General features: G+C 40.8%; 1 protein-coding gene and 1 non-coding gene across 2 annotated transcripts; one reads left to right on the forward strand and one right to left on the reverse strand.

Annotated features, from left to right (window-relative positions):
* On the reverse strand, window positions 1–2,147 carry LOC148567677 (uncharacterized). The gene is given in 2 exon segments (XM_088484593.1): window positions 1–598; window positions 1,039–2,147. Coding segments are annotated over 2 exon segments (1,707 nt in total).
* On the forward strand, window positions 1,483–1,586 carry LOC148567678 (small nucleolar RNA R71). The gene has a single exon (XR_015882458.1). It is a non-coding gene; the product is annotated as a small nucleolar RNA R71 (small nucleolar RNA).
* Window positions 2,148–10,753: the final 8,606 nt, after the last annotated feature.

The following is a 10,753-nucleotide window of genomic DNA, read 5'->3' on the forward strand; positions in this document are numbered from 1 at the left end:
CTATACACTCTCCACTATTCCTACTGCTTGCTTCTGAGTTTTATCAGCTAGTTGAAGGATTATGTCTGTGGATTCCAGCTCATTAATCTGCAACATCTTCATGAGGGATAGGGGCATGAGATTTATACTTGCCCCCAAGTCGCAAAGTCCTCGGTCAATGGCTGTATTGCCTATAACACAAGGTATGTCAAAACTTCGTGGATCTTTCTTCTTTGTAGGCAAGTTCTTTTGGATAAAGGCACTACATTCCTTATTCATCACCACTGTTTGTCCCCCTTTTAAGGTGCTTTTTTTAGCTAGCAACTCTTTCATGCATTTAATGTAAGTTAGCATCTCTTTGAGGGTCTCAAGGAAAGGAATGTTGATATGAAGAGACTTGAATACATCCAAGAACCTAGTGTATGTCCTTTCTTTCTCACTGGCCTTGAGTCTCTGAGGGAATGGTGCTTGTGTCACATAAGGTTTCAGGAACTCTACCTTTCTTGGCTCTTTCCTTTGTTCAGAGTTTGTCCCTTGTTCTTTCTCTTCCACCTTCTTCCTTGGGCCTTCTTGGATCTGTCTTGATGGCTTGTCAACTCCTTCCTCCAAGATCTCTTCCCTTGCAAGAGTAATTGCCTTGCATTATTTCCATCTCACATTCTTTGTCTCTCCTCTTGGATTTTCTCAATATCACTTGAGAAGCTGAAAGTTGGTTTAGGAATTTGCTTAGATAAATATCCCACTTGAGATTCTATTTTCTTGATGGCAGCTCCCTAGTTTTGCATGTTAGATCTTACTTCCTTCTTGAATGTCTTATTATCTTGGACTTCCTTGCAGAGGTTTTCAAGTAAGGATTCAATCCTAGAGAGTCTATCTTCTGATGATGGTGGCATACTGGAGTTTGGGGGTTGAGGATGGCCATTTGGTGCTTGATATGGCTGTTGGAAAGAATTGTTGTGTGGGGCTTGGTATGATCTTTGGTTAGGTTGTTGCTAGGTGGAGTTGTTATAGTGGTTAGAGTTGTGAGGTCTCTGGTCTTGGTTTTGTTGGTTTTCCCACCCAAAGCTTGGGTGGTTTTTCCACCCAGGGTTGTAATTCTTGGAGAAAGGGTCATGGGGTTGTCTTGAGTTTCCAACATAGTTGGCTTGCTCCCATTCTCCTCCTTCATCTGTAATTGCTCCTTCTGAAGTTGGTGGTACTTGAGTGGTGATGGCTGCAACTTGACTCTTCTCCATCCTCTTGGTGAGATCATCCAGTTGCTTGGTGATCAACTTGTTTTGAGCTAAGACGGCATCCATGTGGTTGAGCTCCATTACTCCTCTAGTGTTGCTTCTCTCTGAGGCATAGAAATACTCATTGTCTGCTACTGTTTCAATGACATCAATGGCCTCCTCTATGGTTTTCTTCTTGTTGAGAGAGCCTCCAGAAGAGTGGTCTAGAGCCTTCTTTGAGTCATAGAACAATCCTTCATAGAAAATGTGTAGTTGAACCCACTCATTGAACATGTCAGGTGGACATTTTCTTGTCAACTCTTTAAATCTCTCCCATGCTTCATAGAGTGTTTCACCGTCTTGTTGCCTAAAGGTTTGGACCTCAGCCCTCAGCCTATTGATTTTTTAAGGAGGATAGAATCTAGCCTAGAACTTGTTTACCACATCTTCCCAAGTTGTGAGGCTCTCCTTAGGGAATGACTCTAGCCATTTTGCTACCTTATCTCTGAGAGGAAAAGGAAACAACAGAAGCTTGTAGGTATCTGCTTGGACACCATTAGACTTCACTGTATCACATATCCTCAGGAAGGTGGTTAGATGTTGGTTGGGGTCTTCTTGGGCACTTCCTCCAAAAGAGTAATTATTTTGAACCAATGTGATGAGTTGTGGCTTGAGTTCAAAATTGTTGGCATAGATGGGTGGCTTCAGAATACTGCTTCCACAATTCCCAGGATTGGGATTTATGTAGGAACCTAATACTCTCCTCTCTTGTGGAGTATGGTTACCAGCACCTTCTCCAACATGATTGTGAGCCTCTTCCTCGATAACAACGTCTTGGTCTTCTTCCAACTCTTCTTCTCCAACTACTCCTTTGCCTCTTGCTTTCCTCCTCAATCTAAGGAGGGTCCTCTCAGGTTCACTATCAAAAGAGGTTGAAGCTCCTTTTCTACCTGTCATACACTCAGCAAGCATAAAAAAAGGCAAATAGGAAATGGAAATCACAGAGTTAATGAAAATTTGGTTAGAGCAATTAATCAAATAGTTAGTGTGGTTAGTGGATTAGTTGAGCTGGGAATTAAATGAACAAGGAAAAATAACTGAAAGTGCAAAAGAAAAGAACAGTAAACAACAAAAGAAAAGAAAAGTGTTCAATCTAGTGATCCTCCAATTTAATCATTGTCAATTCAAAACCAATCCCTGGCAACGGTGCCATAAACTTGATGCACGAAAACTTGTCTCTCAACAATTTCCCTCGGCAAGTATACCGAATTGTCGTCAAGTAAAAACTCACAATAGAGTGAGGTCGAATCCCACAGGGATTGATTGGTTGATCAACTTTAATTGGAAAGGTGTTCTAGTTGAACGAAGCAAATTTGAATTTGGCAGTGCGGAAAATTAAATGGCGGGAAAAGTAAATTTCATGGAGTGTAAATGATTGAAAGTAACAAAGGAAATTAAAGTGCAGAAGCTTAAAGTGCAGGAAAGTGAATGGGAATGGGGTGATTAAGCATGAAAGTAAATAGCAGAAAATAAAGAGAATGGGTAGATCAGAAATGGGGAATTCATTGGGCTTAGGAATTGTTGCATTCTCTGGATCAAGTTCATTCTCATCTCTTCCTCAATCAATGCATTCATTGATCTCCTTGGCAATCTTAAGTGATTGGATCCCAATTCCTTGGTAATCCAATCTCTCTAAGCTTGAACAATTGCCTAATTCCTTGATTTAATTGCTCATGGGAAGAGATGAAGTGTGGTCACTGATTATACCACATGTATTTCCAGATCAAAGTGTTGGTAGGATTAAATGTCATAATATCCATCCAAACCCCAATCCGGTCCAGCATGAGAAAGCAATTCTAGCATGATCTCCTCATTCCTTTCCCAAGGTTCCGATGAGATCCAATTATGGGTAACTTCTTTCTCAAGATAATTACCCAATTGGATGAAGACCGAAGGCTTTTGATGAGCGGATAATTTATACCCTTTTTGGCACTATTTTTACATAGTTTTTAGTATGTTTTAGTTACTTTTTTTTATATTTTTTTTTATTTTTTATTCAAAAATAATATTTCTGGACTTTACTATGAGTTTGTGTGTTTTTCTATAATTTCAGGTATTTTTTGGCTGACATTGAGGGACCTGAGCAAAAATTCGATTCAGAGGCTGAAAAAGGACTGCAGAAGCCTAATTGGCACGCTCTCAATTGCGTTGGAACGTAGACGTCTTGGGCTTTCCAGAAATATATAATAGTTCATACTTTGTCCAAGATTTGATGGCCCAAACTGGCGTCTAAATGCCCACTTGAGACCCTTTTCTGGAGTAAAACGCCAGAACTGGCACCAGAACTGGAGTTAAACGCCCAAACTGGCACCCAAGCTGGTGTTTAACTCCAAGGATGGCCTATGCACGTGAAAGCTTCAATGCTAAGACCAAGCACACACCAAGTGGGCCCCGGAAGTGGATTTCTGCACTATCTGTACTTAGTTACTCATTTTCTATAATCCCTAGTAACTAGTTTAGTATAAATAGCACTTTTTACTATTGTATTAGGGATTATGATATTATCATCCTTAGACTTGGAGGCTGGCCACACGGCCATGCCTAGACTATTTTTTCTTATGTATTTACTACGGTGGAGTTTCTACACCTCATAGATTAAGGTGCGGAGCTCTGCTGTTCTTCATGAATTAATGCAAGTACTATTGTTTTTCTCTCAATTCATGCCTTCTTCTTCTCCAAGATATACTCTCGTACTTAATTCAGTTAAGTCAAAATGAAGGGGTGACCCGTGACAATCACCCACTATCTTCGTTACTCTCTTAGCCAAGATATGCGTGCCTGACAACCACAAGTGGTATACATGATGTTCAACGTAGTCATTGGACGACAGCTAGAGTATATTCTCTTGGGTATCTAATATACGGACCGAGTCCGTGAGATTAGTATCTTCGTGGTATAGGCTAGAGCCATTGGCAGCATTCCTGAGATCCGAAAAGTCTAAACCTTGTTTGTGTTATTCGAGTAGGATCTGGGAAGGGATGACTGTGACGAGCTTCAAACTTGCGAATGTTGGGCACAGTGACAGTGTGCAAAAGGATAAGGGTCCTATTCCGATGCTAGTGAGAACCGACAGATGATTAGCCATACGGTAGCTGTACCTGGTATTTTTCATCCGAGACGAGAAATCCGACAGTTGATTAGCCGTGCAGAGATCGTACCTAGTATTTTTCATCCGAGAGGATCGTACAGCTTGCCACGAAAGGGAGCTGGTGCACGAAATTGTGATGTCAATGTTCACATTACTCTCTTACAACTTCGCACAACTAACCAGCAAGTGCACTAGGTCGTCCAAGTAATACCTTACGTGAGTAAGGGTCGATCCCACGGAGATTGTTGGCTTGAAGCAAGCTATGGTTATCTCGTAACTCTTAGTCAGGATATAATATCAATAATAATTTTTAGTTTGAATTGTAAAAAGTAAAAAGGGGCAGAACACAAATTATACTTGTATGCAGTAAGGGAGAATATGTTGGAGTTTTGGAGATGCTTTGTCTTCTGAAATTCTGCTTTCCTCTGTCTTCTTGTTCACGCACACACGTCCTCCTATGGCAAGCTATGTGTTGGTGGATCACCATTGTCAATGGCTACCATCCTTCCTTTCAGTGAAAAGGGTCCAGGTGCGCTGTCACCGCACGGCTAATCATCTGCAAGTTCTCAATCGTACCGGAATATGATTTACTATGCTTTTGCGTCTGTCACTACTTCCAGCACTCGTGAGTTTGAAGTTCGTCACCGCCATCCAATCCCAGAATCCTACTCGGAATACCACAGACAAGGTTTAGACTTTCCGGATTCTCATGAATGCCGCCATCAATCTAGCTTATACCACGGATATTCTGATTAAGGAATCTAAGAGATACTGATTCAATCTGATGTAGAACGGAGGTGATTGTCAGACAAACGTTCATGGATTGACGAAGGTGATGAGTGTCACGAATCATCACCTTCTCCATAATTAAGCGTGAATGGATATCTTAGATAGGAACGCGCATGTTTGAATGGAAAACAGAAATACTTGCATTAATTCATCGAGATACAGCAGAGCTCCTCACCCCCAACAATGGACTTTAGAGACTCATGCCGTCAAAGAGTACAAAGTTCAGATCTAAAATGTCATGAGATCAAAATTAAATCTCTAAAAGTTGTTTAAATACTAAACTAGTGACCTAGGTTTACAGAAAATGAGTAAACTATGATAGATAGTGCAGAAATCCACTTCTGGGGCCCACTTGGTGTGTGCTGGGACTGAGACTAAAGCTTCTCACGTGCCTGGGCTGTTTTGGGCGTTCAACGCCAGGCTGTAACCTGTTTCTGGCGTTGAACTTCAACTTGTAACGTGTTTCTGGCGCTGGACGCTAGACTGCAACATGGAACTGGCGTTGAATGCCAGTTTATGTCGTCTATCCTTGAGCAAAGTATGGACTATTATATATTGCTGGAAAGCCTTGGATGTCTACTTTCCAACGCAATTAGAAGGGCGTCAATTGGACTCCTGTGTCTCCCGAAATTCCATTCTGAGTGCAGAGAGGTCAGGATCCAACAGCATCAGCAGTCCTTTTTCAGCCTGAATAAGATTTTTGCTCAGCTCCCTCAATTTCAGCCAGAAAATACCTGAAATTACAGAAAAACACACAAACTCATAGTAAAGTCTAGAAATATGAATTTTGCCTAGAAACTAATGAAAATAAACTAAAAACTAACTAAAACATACTAAAAACTATATGAAATTAACCCCAAAAAGCGTATAAAATATCCGCTCATCACAACACCAAACTTGAACTGTTGCTTGTCCCCAAGCAACTAGACAAATAAAATAGAATACAAACGAGTCAAGAAACAATAATATCTCAGAGTTTTTGAGTGAGGCTCAGATTCTAATTAAATGAGCGGGGCTAGTAGCTTTTTGCTTCCGAACAGTTTTGGCATCTCACTTTATCCATTGAAGCTCAGAATGATTGGCATCTATAGGAACTTAGAATTCAGATAGTGTTATTGATTCTCCTAGTTCAATATGTTGATTCTTGAACACAGCTACTTTTATGAGTCTTGGCCGTGGCCCTAAGCACTTTGTTTTCCAGTATTACCACCGGATACATAAATGCCATAGACACATAATTGGGTGAACCCTTTCAGATTGTGACTCAGCTTTGCTAAAGTCCCCAATTAGAGGTGTCCAGGGTTCTTAAGCACACTCTTCTTTTTGATTTGGACCTTGACTTTAACCGCTCAGTCTCAAGTTTTCACTTGACACCTTCACGCCACAAGCACATGGTTAGGGACAGCTTGGTTTAGCCGCTTAGACCAGGATTTGATTCCCTTAGGCCCTCCTATCCACTGATGCTCAAAGCCTTGGATCCTTTTTATTACCCTTGCCTTTTGGTTTTAAGGGTTATTGGCTTTTTCTGCTTGCTTTTTTTTTTGCAAGCTTTGTATTCACTGCTTTTTCTTGCTTCAAGAATCATTTTTATGATTTTTCAGATTACCAATAACACGTCTCATGTTTATCATTCTTTAAAGAGCCAACATATTTAACATTCAAGAACATCAAATTCCAAAGACATATGCACTGTTCAAGCATTCATTCAGAAGGCAGAAAGCATTGGCACCACATGTAATTAATCAGAATTTCTTGTATTAAAAACTCGAGAAATATTGCCTCCTTATCCTAAAGAAAATCTTCTATTTTATTCATGTTTAATGATGATGAGAAAAATAAATTATAGCTTAATTGGAGATAAAATCAAAATATAGATACTAATTACTACTACTTATATGTAAATTCTAAGGTAAAGCACAAATAAAAGCAATTATCACAGGGTTAAGGCTAAGATTAGAACTCAACAACCTTGAGGTTGGGAAGTGGATGTTCCTCTACTCTGTGAGGTGCTTGGTCCTTCAAGAGATAACTTCTGACGCTTCAGTTCCTTGAAGTAACGCCCTTGCTCTTCTTGTTCCCTGAGCAGTTTGCAGAGCATGCTATGTTGATTTTGCTGTTCTTCTTTTATTTGGTCCATAGCTTCTTGCAACTTAGTAACAGATGCTTCAAGATGTTCCCAGTATTCAAATTGAGGGAGTTCTGGTAGAAATTCTTGCGCCCTCCTCTTGATGGGGTCATCCTGCATTTGTTGGTTTTCCATTGTAATTTTAGTGATTAGTTGCTCCACTGAGATATACTCTGTTATTCCCATCTTTACTCCAGCATCTTTACAGAGCATAGAGATTAGGCTTGGATAAGCCAACCTGGCATCCTTGGAGTTCTTGTTGGCAAGTATGTAGAATTCAGATGGGATCAGTTGATGAACTTCTACTTTTCCCAACATAATGCAATGGATCATCACTGCTCTTCTAATATTGACCTCAGAACGGTTGCTGGTGGGCAATATAGAACGCCCAATGAAGTCCAGCCATCCTCTGGTGACTGGTTTGAGATCTTCTCTCTTGAGTTGATTTGGGGCACCCTTCGTGCTGGTGGTCCACCTGGCTCCAGGGATGCATATATCCTCTAGAATCTTATCCAGGCCCTTGTTTATTCTCATCATTCTCCTATTGAAGGAGTCTGGGTCATCTTTCAGCTGAGGTAGCTTAAAGATCTCCCTGATTTTGTCAGGGTGGATGTGAACAATCTTTCCTCTGACCACAGTCCTATAGTCATAGAGGGCAGCTCCAGATATTCTCTGCCTGTCTGTTTGCCACAGATTAGCGTAGAATTCCTGAACCATAATCCTTCCCACTTTCGTTTCAGGATTAGCTAGGACTTCCCAGTTCCTGTTTCGAATCTGCTCCTGGATCTCTGGATATTCATCTTCTTTCAGATCGAACTTGACTTCCGGGATCACTGATCTTAGACTCATTATTTTGTAGTAATGGTCTGAATGTTCTTTGGTTAAGAACCTCCCTTGATTCCAAAGTGGTTTTGGAACACTCTCTTTCTTGCCTCTTGGAGTGGGTTGTTTTCCTTTAGGAGCCATGATCTTAGTGGGTATGGTTTAGTGATCATGGATAAACACACCAAACTTAGAGGTTTACTTGTCTTCAAGCAAAAGAAAGAAAGGAGAGCGAGTGTTGAATGGTGGATGAGAGGAAGGAGATCGAATGTGTTTTTAAAAGGGAGGGGGGTGGGTTTTCGAAAATAGGGAGAAAGATAAGATAGAAGATATGATTTAAAAAGAAATAAGTATGATAAGAAAAGATATTTGAAAAAGATAAATTTGAATTTTTGAAAAAGATAATATGGAGATTTAAAAAAAGATATTGATTAGTTGAAAAGATTTTAGAATGAAAAGAGATAGATTTGTTTTGAAAATTTGAAAAAGAGTTGAATTGGATTGAAAAAAAGGATTTGTGCTTATGGATTAAGATACATTTGATATTTTTTTAAGTAGGATTTTTAGAAATTAGGGATTTTAGAAATCAGGGTTTGTAACATGTTTATGCAAGAAATCATGAATTGAAACATGAAAATTAAAATTAAGATGAAAAATATGAAGTAAAAATGAAATTACCTCCTCCCCACCATCCTGGCATTTGAACGCCCAAACGCAGCATGTTTTGGGCGTTCAACGCCCAACTGCTGCTTCTCCTGGGCATTCAACGCCCAGCTGTTGCTTCTTTCTGGCGTTGAATGCCAGGAACTCCTTTGTCACTGGGCGTTTTTCTGAACGCCCAGGACGCTGTAAATCTGGCGTTAAACACCCAGAAGGAGCTTCTTTCTGGCGTTCAACGCCCAGAAGATGCTTCTTTCTGGCGTTTAATGCCCAGATGGCTATCCTTGCTGGCGTTCAACGCCCAATGGATGCTTCTTTTGGGCGTTGAACGCCCAAAACAGACTTTTACTGGTGTTTTCTTGCCAGTGAGCTCTTTTTCTCGGTTTTGTGTGCAGAATCCTTTTGTAACCCTGTAAACGTATACAATTGACTCTTTACCTTAGTATCAATGAACTTTATATAAACAAATAAAATCAAGAATAGGGCAAAATGCTTAGAGGAAGTGATGCCCCATGGCTGGGTTGCCTCCCAGCAAGCGCTTCTTTATTGTCTTTAGCTGGACCTTGCTGAGTTTTTAATCTAGCCTCAGCCTTGAGCACTCTTGCTCAACATTTCCTTCAAGATAGTGCTTTATTCTCTGTCCATTAACAATAAACTTCTTATCAGAATCAATGTCTTGAAGCTCCACATAACCATATGGTGATACACTTGTAATCACATATGGTCCCCTCCACCGGGACTTCAGTTTCCTGGGGAATAGCCTGAGCCTAGAGTTAAACAACAGAACCTTTTGTCCTGGTTCAAAGATTCTAGAAGATAGCTTTCTGTCATTCCATCTTTTTGACTTCTCTTTATAAAGCTTGGCATTTTCGAATGCAGTGAATCAGAATTCCTCTAGCTCATTCAACTGGAGCAATCTTTTTTCTCCAGCTAGTTTGGCATCAAAGTTTAGGAATCTGGTTGCCCAATAGGCCTTATGTTCCAGTTCCACGGGCAGGTGACAAGCCTTACCATACACAAGTTGGTACGGAGAGGTTCCTATAGGAGTCTTGAATGCTGTTCTGTAAGCCCACAGAGCATCATCCAAGCTTCGTGTCCAATCCTTTCTACGGGTACTTACAGTCCATTCCAGGATTCTTTTTAGTTCTCTGTTAGAAACTTCAGCTTACCCATTCGTCTATGGATGATACGGAGTCGCCACCTTGTGGCGAATCCCATACCGGACCATGGCGGAGTAAAGCTGTTTGTTGCAGAAGTGAGTGCCCCCATCACTGATTAGTACCCTAGGGACACCAAATCTGCTGAATATATGTTTCTGGAGGAACTTCAGTACTGTTTTAGTATCATTAGTGGGTGTGGCAATGACCTCTACCCATTTTGATACATAGTCAACTGCCACCAGAATAGAAGTGTTTGAGTATGATGGTGGGAAAGGCCCCATGAAATCAATTCCTCATACGTCAAGCAACTCAATCTCCAAGATTCCTTGTTGAGGCATGGCGTAACTATGAGGTAAATTACCAGCTTTCTGGCAACTGTCACAGTTACGCACAAACTCTCGGGAATCTCTGTAGAGTGTAGGCCAGTAGAAACCACATTGGAGGACCTTGGTGGCTGTTCGCTCTCCTCCGAAATGGCCTCCATATTGTGATCCATGGCAATGCCATAGGATCCTCTGTGCATCTTCTCTAGGCACACACCTACGTATTATTCCGTCTGTACATCTCTTAAAGAGATAGGGTTCATCCCACAAGTAGTACTTTGCATCAGTAATTAATTTTTTCTTTTGTTGCCTGCTGTACTCCTTGGGAATGAACCTTGCAGCTTTGTAGTTTGCGATGTCTGCAAACCATGGTAATTCCTGAATGGCGAACAAATGCTCATCCGGAAAGGTTTCAGAGATCTCAATAGAGGGGGAGGACGCCCCTTCCACTGTTTCTATCCGGGACAGATGGTCAGCCACTTGGTTCTCTGTCCTTTTTCTGTCTCTTATTTCTATATCAAACTCTTGTAGAAGCA

This window comes from Arachis ipaensis, chromosome B4 (assembly GCF_059453495.1).
Source record: "Arachis ipaensis isolate K30076 ecotype BB chromosome B4, ASM5945349v1, whole genome shotgun sequence".
NCBI lineage: Eukaryota > Viridiplantae > Streptophyta > Magnoliopsida > Fabales > Fabaceae > Arachis > Arachis ipaensis.